The sequence below is a fragment of the Juglans microcarpa x Juglans regia genome, chromosome 1S (assembly GCF_004785595.1).
Source record: "Juglans microcarpa x Juglans regia isolate MS1-56 chromosome 1S, Jm3101_v1.0, whole genome shotgun sequence".
In the NCBI taxonomy this organism is placed as follows: domain Eukaryota; kingdom Viridiplantae; phylum Streptophyta; class Magnoliopsida; order Fagales; family Juglandaceae; genus Juglans; species Juglans microcarpa x Juglans regia.
In genome coordinates this window covers 29,180,640-29,196,419 of record NC_054595.1, presented here as the reverse complement: position 1 = coordinate 29,196,419, position 15,780 = coordinate 29,180,640, and the positions used below count along the sequence as shown (strand labels likewise).

Here is a 15,780-nt window from a genome sequence, read left to right as displayed (position 1 = left end):
TATATATATATATATATATATATATATAGAGAGAGAGAGTAGGGCTACTATGCCGACTTACTCTTATCGTCGGGTATATCGTCCAGTAATTTTTTTTTTTACATTTTTAATACGTTTAAATATTTTTAAAAAATAAAAAAAATACACTAATACATTTAAAATCATTTTCTTAATCATTAAGTAAAAAAAAATTTTTTTTGACCAACGATCAAATAGAACGGTCAAAGTGAAGAGTCAAAGTAGTTTTATTCATATATATATATATATATATATATATATTTAAATGCTAGAGGTAACTGTCCCATGTAAACGCCGCGCAACTGACTCCACGTCAGTAAATGAAACAACATTTAGGTAGCAGGCGGGATATAATGAAATGGCAAAACACACCGTTTTGATTTTTCTCTTCCTTCTCCTTCTACACCCAATCTCTTGTGGTATGCATTTCAGTGGAAAAAACTTCTACTTCCCCCGTTGTGTGAGGTTGGTATACTCCCAATCTCTCTCTCTCTGCGCACCTCAACTCTTATGGCGATTGAAGTCGTTACTAGTAAACCAAAATCACTCCCTCCTTACCCAGAGGCACACCACTCTATCCCTACAAATCTCCAAAAATGAAAAAAACAGGCCTTTTTTTCTAACTTTTATCTCTTCCTTCCCCCAGCAAGGTTCAACTCTGGTGGATCCTTTTTTTTTTTTTTTTGCGGTTTCCAATCATTTGATTTTCCCTAATATCTTGTGTTTTAATTAAGAAAAAGAAAAAGTTCCTGATGAAGTATTTAACAATATAATAACTTTCCCTTTTGATCCTCATTTTTCATCTTCTTTGTTAAGCGTGAGCTCTAATTGATCTAAATTTATTCTTCTTCTTTTTTTCATTGATTTGGGTTTTGCTACTCTTGCTTGATATTTGAATTTTTTGTAATTAAGAAACGGGTTTATGAAAGAATAAAACATGACTTTTTTTTTTTTTAATTTCCTTTTAACTCTCATTGCAAAATTGATCAGCATGCATAACCATCTTTGGGTCAAGTTTATTTCCAATTTAAATGGGTTTTGGATCATTCTCTTAACAAATTCACATCATTCATGTGCTCTCTGGAAAAGTTCTCTAAAGAGAGAGTTCACTCTGCACTGCATGTCTGTGTGTCCCTTTTTGTCCAGAGAAAATTAGCGATGAATGCACATCCTGTAGAATAATTAAGAATAAACAGAAGTAGAATTTAACAATATGGTGATACTCCCGTGAGGGTATTATCCCAGAAGTTGGTGATGAATAAAGAGAATTGAGTGAGTCATTTGTGCACCAATGACCCCTATTTATAGGTCATCATGCACCGGTTGACAAATTTCATATCCGTTGATTAACCAATAATAATTCAAAGGTCACAACTTCAAAAAGTGACACAACCTATTGGCAAAGGATATAACCAATGGTAATCTAAAAGTCACAATCTTAAAAAGTGATACAAATTTTTGACTAAATCAAAAGGTTGTGTCTATTGACACTTCTTTAAACATCACTCATCATGAAAACTATCACCATATTAGAGGGTGTCATTCAAAGAGATATACTGTTTGGTGATCACACTCCTTAAAATAATTAATCTGAACAATCCCACACAAATGAGCACAAGCTTCGTAAATGTTTCAGTCTTCTTCTCAATTTACAGATGAATTTCAAAATAGATCTAGGGTTTGGCCATTTCTTCTTTCTCATATTTATTTCCGCACAGTCGTTTCCTCGATTTTTATTTTTATTTTTTAATTCTGTCTGACATGGCAAACTCAATTACCCGGCAGTTGCGCATACCAGTTGTACGAAGCAGAGCTGATTCGAAAACCCTTAGATGGTTGTTGTTTAATTTAAGGGACCCCACATATGAAAAGGATCACGAGCCTTCCGTACTATATCAGGTGCCAAAAGATGGCAAGTGATGCCTCACACCATACCATTGTCTTTGAAATTTGAGTAACGACATACGTAATTTCAAAAATTTTGAGTATGGTGGTGTAGGTCCTACATTCACATGCATGGGACAAAAATTGAACAGGATTGGAGTCAAAGATTGGTTTGAATCTGATCAGAAGAATAATGTGGGGATTACCTTTGTCAATCGAGTGGGTCACATGGCCAACTTGGAACGCACGTGTGGGCCACTTCTCGGCGTTTGTTGGGACTTGAGAAAACTTTCAAGATCCAGTGGTCACATGTATGCTCGGTGCCCTTACACCTCATCCACCTAAATGGAAAATGGGAAAAACTTCAAACAAAAATTGGTGTTAAGAAGAAATTTACAACCTTCAATAATACTATGATACGTCTACTTTCTTACGAGATATAAATAGAACCGACCGTAGGTAAGGGCTCTCCCATATACTTTTCCCCATCGTTCACTCTAGGAGTGGACAGTGGAGCCCTACCTCCTTCATAAGCCCACCAATATATAGGAGGTCAATATAATACAATAGTGATAGTTAAGCAATGTGAGACTTATGCAAGGGGCCAAGAGGGAGTGTCCCAGCCCCGCACCATGCGGGTAGCTACCCGACTATTGATGGAGATCGTGGGGTGTCAGGTTGTGCTTGGGTCAAACCTGCTACCACCCTTCTGTCATGATAGTGTGTCAGGTCGCAACTCAAATTGTTAAGCGAGATTGTGGCGTGTCAAGTCGTGCTCGGGTCAAACTTGCTACCACTCTCCTATCGCGGTAGGGTGTCAGATCGTGGTCGAGCCATCTTACGGTACTTCTGGCAGCACGTCGTTGAGTGTTGGATTCCCTAACACATATTGAATGCAACGTGTCTAGGACCTGGTGTGCCCACGATAGGACACGCCCAGCCGCCTGCGTCCAGTGGCGGTAGTTTGCAATGTACCTTATAGCAGGGCTCGACAGTTCACCGAGTCTCCAGGCGATCATTGCCTTATAGTGGGCTTCTTGGTGTGTCCGAGCTCGGTGCCAAAACCTTTCCAAATGGGTCTGTGGCCGTTGGCTTGGTACGTGATTTCTTGGTCTGGGCTTTTGGCTTGCTTTGAGTTTCCGCATGAGGGGTTAGGGTCTCCATGACTTGATCTCTTTGAGCTTGGCCCCCTCCCTCACAAGTCTAATCATTGACAAGTCTAATATTGATTAGAATTTGAGATTTTGGCTATAGTAAAAATTTTTAGAGAGATTAATCTATATTAGACTAGCTATCATAAAGTCAAAATAATAATATAATATTATATATTTTAATAATATTTTTAAAAAATTAATATTTTGTAAATATATTTGTATTAATATTAATATTTAATATTTTGTATTAATATTAAAATTTAATATTAAAAGAGAGGTAGTTGGATGAGAAATTATAAAATATTCATTTGATCCTTCTACAACGGCCCTCCAAATATGACTGAATCCTAAATTATATAATTCAAAATTTCAAAAATACTCTTTTGACTATTCTAATACAAAATTTTTACCTTAAAAAAAAAGTTAAAATTTAGACTTGGAGTTCACAATCTTACCATTGCCAAAGCTGTTAAAGGAAAGAGAGTTGTACAGCTATATCCCGTGCAAACGGTCATTTGAATAGCCTGTACGAAAAGCAAGCCACTGTAATTTACAAATTGGCAGAGCAATTATGGTATTTACTTTTTAGCAGTTTCGTAATATTATATAAAAATAATTTTATAAATTTACTTTATTTTATAAATTTAATTTAATATATTTTTATTTAATTTAATTTTATCATATTTTATAATTCTACCAATTTAATATTAATAATAATTATATTCTAATTAAATTAATATTAATATTTATCACATTTATTAAATATTAAATTAATAATTATATTATAATTAACTTATCATTATAATTAACTTAATACTTAATATTCTAATTAATATTAACTAATTAATTTATTTTTATCACATTTTATATTTAATAATAATAAATCAAATCAAATTTCTTAATTACAAAAAATACTTACATATTTTGTGAGAGCAGTAAGAATTGAATATTTTAATATTTAATTCACCTACTATTTACCTACAAATTTAAAAAATTAAGATAAGAGAAGTCTAAAATTTTATAAAAATATCCAATCTGATATGATAATTTTTTGATATATATTGATTATCATTAAATTTTGACTAAATCAAGAAGAATGCTTCTTACAAACGGTGTCGGGAGCGAGGTCCCTCTCGTATCGTATTTCAGACTAGACAAGAAACTTGCGCATAAATGAAAAGTTGGTTTTTCGGGTATGTTTGTGGAGGTAGTTACCTAAAACAAAATGATTGTTTGGTTTCCAGGACTGCCCCCAAGCCTCCCAAATTACTGTTGCAGATTTCTTTTGATTTGACCGTGCCCTTTAATTAAAGAAAAATGTTATTTGAAAAAAGGTAATCGATTGAATTTTTCAATTTTTAATTTTTTAATTTAATGATTAATTAATAATTTTTTTTAAATGTTTACTAATGTATAAAAATGATTAAAAAAAAGAAGAAGAAGAAGTACATTTACACTTCTCGATCGACTTGCTCGATTAAATTATCAGTCTGAATAGAATTAAAGTATCATGTTCCTTCTAGCAGAACAGACAAAATCCTTTATTTACAGTATCAGTATTCGATTATATAAATGTAAATATAAAATTTATATAATATGACTTAATTTTATATTTAATTATTTTAGTCTAAACTTATTTTCACGTTAGATTATTTATATATTAGTCAAAATAATAATAAAATATTATAAATTTAATAATATATTTTTTTTTAGCTTTTTTTGTTTTATTATTTTTTTTAAATTAAGAGCTATATGAAAATATTAATGTTATACTAGCTTTTCTTTTTTTTTTCTTTTTTTTTTTAAACTAGTAGCATTTCTATGATGCTTTTATTTATTTATTTATAAATTACAATCTTGGGCAAGTTTAAAGATACTGGTGTTCTCATGTATTAAAAAAAGATCTCGTAATCTAAAATAAACAAAGACTCTATAAATCTACAAATTTACAGTACAGTTCTGACAGTTGGTCCTAGGTACTGCACCATCATCATCTGGACCATTAATTATTTCTAGATCTTCGGTAATCATATAAACAGGAAAAAAACGACTATGATGAATTATCTTGATTGATCGAGGGAAGAAAAAGAGTTGGTAGAATAAAGAGAAAAATGAGAAAAGAGAGAGTGTTTAGATGAAAAATAATTTTTGAATAAATTTGGTTGAGCTATAGTGAATGTCAATACATTTGCATAATCCAATACAGATCATTTTTATCTTATTTTAACTAAATTATCCATTTTATTTGTATTTACATAATTCAATGCCACTGCTCTTATAGGCAGTGCTAGGGCTACTGAGAGGTGTCCTGACTCTGCCCACCAATATGTGTATTTTATATTTTTTAATTTTCTATAATTTTTTTCAAGTATTTTTTAAATCACTTCAATCATTTAAAAAAAATCACAAACTTATTAAAAAATACTTCTTTTAAATTTTTTTTAAAAGAAGTCACAATCAGGATGTCTCGGTGAGCTTTTTCATTACTGATAAACAATAATCTCACATCTGCCTAATTTTTGATTTGGGCCCCAGAAATTTCCCAGATCCAATGTCATGATGGATTATCAACGACAACATCCAACGCCTTTGCTTTTTCTACCATGTGATGGCAAAAGCTCTAGGAGACTAATGTTTTCAAACGCCAACCAACGTCCAAGCGGCCTCCCCAAAATAAAATTACTGTTGCTTTCTCGCACACGATTTCAAATGCCAACGTCTTCATACCATTAAAAACATTGTGCGGTCTATTGCTGTGCAGCAAAAATGTGAGTTTTCCTGAATAAATCTTGATGACCCAGTTATCAACTCTTGTATTTGTGTCCAGCTCATGACCAGACAACTATTGCACTACTCTGGACCATATATGCATGGGGAACCTCAGTATAATTTTGAATTTAGACGAAAAGAACAAATAAACAAGCGGACGGGAACATTCATCCAAGTCATAACAAGGACAAAAACAAGAACAAGCACAAGGGATTGGGATTTATAACAGATCGCTTCTTAAAATTGGTTCAAATCCTTGGACCGATTCATGTGTACAAAGATTGTGACAAGACAGTGAGCGATGCATATCACGAGAGAGCCGTTAAGATCCCCAACTCTTGCAAAATGGGTGTTTTGTACTTTATCGCCATCAGTTGCTGTATGTATATAGCTTATATGAGACAAAGTTCATACATAAGAGGAACATTGCTCATTTACAGTTAATACAGAGAAAACGTAAAGACTCAAAAGCGAACTTTGTTTCAGAAATGAAGCCAAACCCAAGACAGCTAAAGTAATAATCCCTAAGAGCACGGAATCATGCATGGACTGTGTATGTAAGCTACATGTCCCATTCTATCAGAACCATTGTGTTTCGGGGGATTCTTCCACCTCTTACGGTCTTGGTCATACCATGACCACCCAATTATTAATAATCAATAGTAATTAAAAAAGAAAAATGTTACAAGTAACTAGAGCGGCGAGCACCATGCTTGTGGTGTTTATCTGTCCCCCCCTTCTCACACAACCATGACCCACCCACAATTCGGCGCATATACAGATGCATAAAACATTCAGCCTAAGAAAATCTTCCTGGTAATTGACACGATTCACACAGGGGCCACGAGCGCAGGCAGCCTTTGATACTCCATCGAGGAACTCATGAATAGGATATAGCTTGTCATGAAAATACATTGTTTCGTGACAAAAGGATGCATGTTTTTATTTGGCATTTTTTAATAAAGATGCGCACGTATTTAAGTAGTAAAAGCTACTTGCTATCTCTTGTTTCTAATTGGGAAATATCACATTTTCGATCAAAACTTCAAGCCCCAAGCAAACATGGTAAAATATTAGATGAATATTAAACCATATAAAATGGAATAAATAATGGTGATATACTATTACAAGTATAATCAATTGGGCAAAAAAGGGAGGGAGAATTACATTGATGCTTAATCAAAATATCCCATGTAAAAAAAAAAATAAAAAAAATAATCTTATAACGAAGAACTATTGCGGAGAAAACATACCTTGTTTGCTTGGGTCTAAATTAAAGTACTGAAATCAGCTTCCCAAATCTGCAGGAAGATAGAATAATTGCTAAAGATTATGGGAAAACAATACGCAACTTTACAAGTAAAATAAGCAAATATCATAAGGTTCTGTACATTATTAATTCACGTTTGATTTGTATGAAATATTTTGTAGAACAACACTGCGTGTGATATCTAGTGGAGAACAGATGGTGGACCATACACAAAATAACTTGTTATGCATGCAAGCAAATGATTTAAGAAGCTAGAAACATCTACGAAAAGGAAGTCACAAATCAATATTCACATCTGCAGGAAGTTCATGCAGTACCGAAGGTCTGTTTTGCTTATCTCTCTTCCCCAAATATATCTGATGGATAACCAAACGAAAAATCTTACAATTGGTATTTTACAACAGAGAAGACAACAAGAGTTGACTGATCAAAAAATTGATTACCGAAAGAATACCCTCATTAATAACAAATCATTTTCGTGCTTCTTCTAGGCATTTTGAAAAGACCCTCTCATGTTTCCTGCAAAATACTTCAAGTGTATGTTTCCATTATATTGTAATAAAAATCTGAACATTAATTTTTCGCCAATAATCAATAAACATGAGAATTTATAAGAGCAACTACAGTAAGAAACTTAGAACATGCATTTAAAAATATGGAGGAAACATTATGCCAATATGACTTGAAATCTCGGCCACCAGGCCATTAGATATATCTCAGCATAAAAGGAAATTTTAAGATGTTCAGTGAACCATGCGGAAGTAACAGGTTCAGCTTAACATGAGTCCTTTGTACATACAGTCTATACAGACATTAACCCTCATATAAAGCTATGTGCATGCAACTGCCAGTAATAGCGAAATTGTGTCACTAAATTCAGCTCATCGTGCATATGAATGCATGCTTCAGCACTGCAGTTGTAATCTGACCATCTATGATCATAGACAGATCAATTGTAAAATGGTCATAACAGAAGCTGATAGGTTGAAAATTGGTAACCCTTTTGAGCTATAAAACCTCTAAGTTTATGACTCCCAAGAAATGGTGTTATTTCCACCAAGGTTCTGAATACCTAACCATTATCTAACCACCATTCGTAAACTTCATGAAACAGAAACAAAACAAGGAAGCCATTCTCTACTTTATTAAACTTTATGTGGTGTAACAAAGAACATGGTTTGGAATACCCAAAGATAGATAGATAAACTCAAAGAAAGTAAAACTATAGCAATAATTATGCTGAAAATATATGAATTGAAAGAAACCAGCTTGAATTGTTGTGATTCTGCTCAGGAATTTTCTTGTGTTGACATCTTTCTTAGGCTAGTGGATCTGTGTAGGCTTGAATTGTGTTAACTTATGGTTGTCTGGACTCTGGTGTATGCATATTCACAGGATGATTTGTGACTGTCATATATAATTATCCAATTCTAAGTTTTTCATCGTGCTTCCAACAGAGTGGCATACTTAACAACATAAGTTGTTGAAACAAACACTGATCAAGATGATGAAAGTAGAAGTTTTCTTCTATTTGATAGGTAGTAGTTGTCTTCTTATTATAAAGAACATAATATTTTCCATAGTCATCAGCATGATAGTGGAAGTGGAACGCACCAGATCATTAGGTAACTGCTCCAGCCCAATAACTTGGGTGTGCAGCAACAGTTACTGTGAAGAAGGAAAAACTAACAGGGAACTTATGCAATAGATATGCAAGATCAACCGTCCAAATGCTGCAAACAAGGTGTCAAGGATGAGACATGTACATCAGCTTATTCAGTTATGTGAGTCATGTATAATATATGAATTCATATGACTTCGCAATTAAAGTATAGATCAGAAAATCCAAACATTCGGTTATCCAATCGGTTAACTTTTAGCCATTCTTGTAGATTCAATGAGTCAATATAGACAATCACTTAACATTATCTACAAGCACCAACGTTAAGTGATAAATTCGCGCGATAGGTTAACGGATCAAGCTCACGATAAATTAGAAGAAAATGAAACCAAATAGAGTTCTGCATGTGATCTGACATATCAATGACAATGTCTTCAACAAAATACGAGCGGGGCATGAAGCCCGCATCGTTGCATAATTCTACGAAACTCAAACGATCTCCATCTGATACTATCATCGCGAGTCTTTAAGTTCTTGTTGAATAGAAAATATAATGGCCACATGATACAATTGACTGTGCAATTCCCTCCACAGCGCTAAAACTCAATACGTTAGAAACAAATATCCTGTGTAGGAATTACTCGGTTAACACACATTTTCGTTTTTTGCTACAGGTTTTGGAAAACGCAACAAGTTTTACATAGCATGCCCCGATAACTGATATATATCTGTCGATAAGCCGTAGAATTTCATTTCAAATCCGCCCAAATTCCAGCGTGATATTAATTGGCATATATATATTAAAACAAACGAGGTTCGCTGCAATCGGTATATGAAATACCAAAAAATATAAAGTACAAGCTACCGATCGGTAATTCAACTGCTGATCGAGAAAGGAAGATAGACAAAAAAGATAAAAAAGAGGTCATTCAACCCAGTCATTATTAGTTCGTAATTAAATTCGTAATTGACATTTAATTTCAGGAAATGGACTTGCCACTTTTGTTTGGTGGTGGTTCATGCAAATTTATTGTTTAGAACTAGTAATCCGTTAACTTGGACCAGGTTTGTACTATTCCATCATTTCACGGACGGGTTTGATGCATGGTGGTCAGTGCCAAAAAGGTTTCGGTTTTAATTAGCATTTCAGATCCAAAAAACAGAAGGCCCCGGCCCCTACGTCGGTCCACCCACCCACCCACCCACCCGGTTTTAATTCATGAAAAGGCCTAACCTCAGCCCTTCTTCCTTAATTATTTTATACAAATGACACAATCTGCAGTGAAATCATGGTACAATTTGCAGTGAAGGGATACGAACTTGACTTGGGAAATAATTGACCTCTAAACGTTCAAATAATGGTAGTAGTTGTGTAGTTGAAGCACCAAAGCCCAAGGGACGTCTGCATAATGGCATAAATAATTAGAGACCGCCCAGCACATGGACATATATGCATGGCTGATTTGCATGCACTTACAGAAGGAAGGGTACGGCCTATGCCATCCACCGTCGTCCGTACCAAGTCTCGTATTAAATTGAATTGCAAAGGAGGGATATATAAGAGTGTGAAAAAAAAATATGGGACTTTTGAAAAGTAAGCGCCATGCACGTATCAAAAGTCGAGGACCGCCTGCTTTCTTTGCTTTATCAAACGGCTATCACCAAAGACACCCACCAAAGACAGATGCTTTAAGATAGTTTTTATGCTGGATTTCACTTTTCGTTAAAATTAGGGTCAAAAGTCTATGATTTCAGCTTGCCGCAACAAAAAAGGCTCAAAATAAGTTCAGAGTGGAGGAAGGTCCTTTTCGCGGACAACGGAACGATTGCTCCAGTCATACGGTCCTTAAACGGCTATATTATATCCAATCTCAAATCCATTCAAAACCGCTATACAATTACTTAACTGCCCTCTCTCTACTACATTTAAACGAATATCTCATATTTACAAGGACGAAGAAGGTCCTATTGCTTGTTAGAAAATATCGAGTAGACAATATTTATTCGGATGGCACGTCTCAAAGTGTATAATGTTATATACAATTACGGAGTATTCAATCTTCGCATATTTTTTTTGAAAAAAAAGTAAGAAACCACAACTAAAAAAAGGACAATATTTTTATATAGATATCAGATTTATTCATATTTTTCAAAGAATATATACAAAAATTACAAATTTTAAAACTGTAAATATTATTTTACGACCAAAGCACACATTGTTGTTTAGCCGTGACTGAACTGGATTTGTATAACCCAAAATCAGAGGCTGTATTCTCTACAAGAACTCACTGCCATTCCTTCTGTTTTTTTGTTGTTGTTTTGCCTTTGTTGCCATTTAACGTCAAGTCCCCACTCATTGACAAAATGAGTTGGGAAGAGCAAATGCAAACCAATTGACAATCACTCTTAAAAATTATCACATGTGCACCAAACCTAACGCATCCGTTCCATTTATTTCCACATTTTCCTCCCACGGTACCCATACATGTGTTGTGCATGTGTGCGCTCAAGAACTCATTAGATTCCGTTTGCAATTAATTAGGTGAACGCATTTTTGAAGTCTATATTGAGGGGGCGGCAAGTGCTTAGGCTTGGTTTTGATCTCTCAATCCATCTTATATCATTTTATCATTAATTTTTTCACAAATTATTATACAAAATATAATAAATAATTTAATTTTTATAAATTTTAAAATAATAATAATATTAAAAAATAATATTTTATTTAACTTTGACAACTAACCTTGAGCTAAAAAGGAAGCGTGCAAAGCTAAGCTACAAGGGTGAGAATGTAAACTCAGGGGAGGCTTCGATTATGGACACGGACACCGCCGTGAGTACTTAACTAGTAGCCTTACCATTAATTTATTATTCTTTTGAATTGCGTACGTATTCCAGAGAAAGACTGAAAGAGAGAGCGAGAAAGCTGGACGTGCGACAAAGCAGGACGTTCTCAGCAAGGCATGTCTTGATCAGCAGTGAACAGTTCAAATAACCCAGCCACAGCTTTCTCTGATCGGGGATCCCTTCATCTTCCTCGCCGTCACGCGGTAGGCTCAGCAATCATGGTGCAGGCTAGCCCACCTCACAGTCCCCTCTCGATTTCTCCTACTCTGCTCTCTCACCTGGCACTGTAACCATGCCTGTACTCGTTTAGCGGTTTGTCGACACTGCGAAAACTTTCATGTCGGAGAGAGTTCGGATGGAATCTTTGATAAAGAAGAGTGGAAATTTTCAAAAGAGAAAGGATGGGTCTAAATCGTTTTCTGGTAAAGGTGTTCGAGCTGAGTCGCACACTCATTTGAGCTCTGAGTCCAGGGAGAGCAGCGGTTTTTCAAGATCGAGCTGCGAAACCTCGAGTGAGGAAGTGAAAGCAAAAGGGTCTTCTTCCCCGCCTCCATTAGGCTGGCCTATTGGCAATGCTCAAGTAAGCAAATGTTCGGTTTCTGATGTGGGCCAAGCTGAACAAAAACAACCCAATGTTGACGATTCGAAATTGGAGAAAATGGGTTCCCAAAATTCAGGTTTGTTATGTTTGGTTTCTAAGAAAATTTCAGAAGACAATAATTTCAAATTTTGAATGTTACTGCTCTTTCGTTTTTTAAGACCTCAGGAAGAGGAAGTATCCGCTGGGCTGAGTTTGATACAGCTATATTTGGAAAGTGGAGCTTTTTCGGAAAGCCAGCGAGCACAAACCTACGATTTATATCTTTTTCTTCATTCCTATTTTATCAAGAGCCAAATAGAGTCTGAGGGTTGGGCATGATTACCCATCGCTTCTCATTATCTGACCCTCTCTTATAAATTATACTGAACAGAGATGAATATGATGAAAGAGAGGTTTTCGAAATTGTTGCTTGGTGAAGATATGTCAGGGTCTGGGAAGGGGGTCTGCACGGCATTAGCTATCTCAAATTCCATTACCAATCTCTGTGGTATGCTCTCTATCTAAGTTTAAGATAAGTGTTTGGTGGGATTATCCCATGTTGAGTTTTAGATTACTTCATCTGGCTCTGTTTCTAAAAATTATGTAGCTACCGTTTTTGGGCAAATATGGAGATTGGAACCCTTGCCTACTGGGAAGAAATCAATTTGGCGAAGAGAGATGGATTGGCTACTTTGCGTCAGTGATCACATTGTCGAGTTGATACCCACTTGGCAAACATTTCCTGATGGTAGTAGGCTTGAGGTATTGCAATGACTGAGTTGTTATTTTGATGTTGAAATTAGTCTGTAAAATCCTGTTTGGTTGCTGTGGAATAACATAGCAAATGTTTGAATCTTAAAATTTTCACCATTGATAGTCCTTCGGGGTTACCCATATTTATTATGGCTAACCATACTGACGGCTGGAATACCAACCGTCAATAGCGTGATTGAAAATGATATGGGAAGGCTAAATATGGGAGCGTCAATTCATTTTTCTTGTTTGCTTCTTGTACATTCTGCAGGTTATGACTTGCAGGCCGAGATCAGATATTTTCATCAATCTCCCAGCCCTACGTAAACTAGACAACATGCTTCTTGTAAGGTTCAGTTTTTCTTGTTTAATAGTATACTATTTTCTGTACTGTAACCATTCTTAATTTGTTAGGCATCTTCTTTTGTTACAGGAAATATTAGATAGCTTTGTCAATACAGAGTTTTGGTATGTTGATCAAGGTATTGTAGCCCCAGATGCAGATGGGTCTGCCTCCTTTCGCAAAACAACTCAGAGGCAGGAGGAAAAGTGGTGGCTGCCTGTACCCCGAGTAGCTACTGGCGGCCTCAGTGAAAAGTCAAGAAAACTGTTGCATCACACACGTGAATGTGCAAATCAAATATTAAAAGCTGCAATTGCCATAAACAGCATAGCTTTAGCTGAAATGGAAGTTCCTGAGTCATACTTGGAAGCTCTTCCAAAGGTATGAAAATCCAGTATCGGAGATTCGGAGGATGTGTGAGCTGTATATAATTGGTGTCCATATTGCAATTTATTGATCTCATGTTTTGAATCCTTCCATACTATGCTGTAAATCTCTAGAAGGACAAGACACACGCATATATGTATATGAGTGTACGTGGGTGTATTTGTAAACATGTGTTAGATCCTTGATATATACTCCATTTGGTTCATGATGTTTCTTTAGCTCTTGAAATGGTCACCGTTCAAACATCACTGATATTGAACTTTTGTTAATTTGCTTCAGAATGGGAGAGCCTGTCTAGGGGATGTTATTTACAGTTACATCACATCGGATCAATTCTCTGCAGTGTGTCTGCTGGATTGCCTCGACTTAGCCTCAGAACATGTTGCTCTAGAGATTGCCAACCGTGTGGAAGCCTCCATACATGTATGGCGTCGAAGATCTCACACTAGACTTCCATCTAATCCTAACCGTTCCACTGGGAAGTCCTCATGGGAAATGGTCAAGGACATGATGATTGATGGGGATAAGTGGGAGCTGCTGGCAGAAAAGGCCGAGAGCCTCCTGCTTTGCTTGAAGCAGCGGTTCCCTGGTCTGACACAATCTTCTCTTGATATCAGCAAGATCCAATGCAACACGGTTGAAATTCTATCCTCTCCGTTCAACTTGTCCCACATTTCCCTTCTATTTCTTGAAAAATAAACTTCATTTGCAAACTTTCAGGATGTTGGAAAATCCATTCTGGAGAGCTATTCAAGAGTTTTGGAGAGCTTGGCATTCAACATTGTGGCGCGTATTGATGATTTACTATATGTGGATGACTTGACAAAACATTCCGATAGGCTGTCATCGGCTCCCACAGGGTGTGTGATTGCTCACAAGAAAGTCTCTATTTCATACTCGGTGCCTGACTCAAGCACTCCATACAAAACTTTTCCCACTCCTAGCTTTTCGCCAGCACTGTTGATTAGTCCTGCCAGAAGAGAGAGAACTCCTTTTCTCATCAACCACCATGGCAAGCCTCCCCGCCGTGGATTTGGTGTGAAAAGAGTCTTGACGAATTATCTTGGTGTTGAGACGAAGGCGAGGATTTGTGACACCAAAAGTTTGGAATATAAAAAAGAATGAACAGCCCACCAAAATGGGATGAAATTGCGTCATGATCGCTGAGATTCTGTCTGTTGATGATTTTTAGGGAAGAAGCGGTGATAGAACTTAAACATAGAAAAACTTATGCTCTGACCAATTATTTGTTGTTATGAGTTGGTAAATTAATGTATTGGTCTAATATTTGCTTTGAAGTTGAATATCGACAGTTTCAAATTATTCAATCAAAAAAGAAATATATTGGTTGGGGCATTCCGAGAATTGAACTCGGGACCTCTCGCACCCTAAGCGAGAATCATACCACTAGACCAAATGCCCTTTTGATTTGCATGTTGGAGGTTTTCATACTTAACATTAAAACAAAGCAAGCAATCCTGCTGTAAATGGAAGTCACAATTGGAGACAGTTCTAGATTTATGACAAATTTCAATTAATGAAAAAATGTTGAGAAAAGTTGTGAATAATAGTAAAAAGTAGGTAAAAAATAATAATAAAGTAATGAATAATAATGAAGTATTCTAAGAATACTTGAGATATTTTTAGTGCTTAAACGTAGCCAAAAGAGATATTTGGTAGAATAGTGATTAGAAATAGATGCCTATATATTTCAAACTTTTGATAAGTAAAATCAGGCTTAATTAAAACACACCTGACCTCATAAATAATTTTATTTTAGAGATCGGTGGCATTTGGGAAATGAAAGCAACACCTGATGAAAGAATTGGGTGGGTGTACGCTCATTACATGCTCCCCATGATTTTTTTTTTATTTATTTAAAGGAAAAATCATTTTTGCTAAGGCAATTAAGGTCTGAGGCTCCTGTTATAACGTACAGTTTTATAATTGGGTGAAAAATAAGAGTCAAATAGTAAAAGTAATTGTCATAAATTATAATGATTCCGGAACCAGTCAACAAAGTCGTTGTAGTATAGTGGTAAGTATTCCCGCCTGTCACGCGGGTGACCCGGGTTCGATCCCCGGCAACGGCGTAAACTTTTGTTCCTTTTCGTCGCCTACATCAAGCGGTCCGTCCTCCGGATCGGGATCTAT

General features: G+C 35.7%; 1 protein-coding gene and 2 non-coding genes across 3 annotated transcripts; 2 read left to right on the top strand and 1 right to left on the bottom strand.

Annotated features, from left to right (window-relative positions):
- The first annotated feature begins 11,574 nt into the window (after positions 1 to 11,574).
- LOC121246391 (rop guanine nucleotide exchange factor 5-like) lies at positions 11,575 to 14,930 on the top strand. The gene is made up of 8 exons (XM_041144534.1): positions 11,575 to 12,240; positions 12,535 to 12,651; positions 12,751 to 12,905; positions 13,168 to 13,242; positions 13,330 to 13,620; positions 13,906 to 14,262; positions 14,347 to 14,621; positions 14,655 to 14,930. The coding sequence occupies exons 1-8, from the start codon at positions 11,901 to 11,903 to the stop codon at positions 14,749 to 14,751; spliced, it is 1,707 nt and encodes a 568-aa protein (XP_041000468.1). The 5' UTR covers positions 11,575 to 11,900; the 3' UTR covers positions 14,752 to 14,930.
- Positions 14,931 to 14,976: 46 nt separating this feature from the next.
- TRNAP-AGG lies at positions 14,977 to 15,048 on the bottom strand. Its single transcript has one exon. It is a non-coding gene; the product is annotated as a tRNA-Pro (tRNA).
- A 599-nt stretch (positions 15,049 to 15,647) lies between these two features.
- On the top strand, positions 15,648 to 15,719 carry TRNAD-GUC. Its single transcript has one exon. It is a non-coding gene; the product is annotated as a tRNA-Asp (tRNA).
- Positions 15,720 to 15,780: the final 61 nt, after the last annotated feature.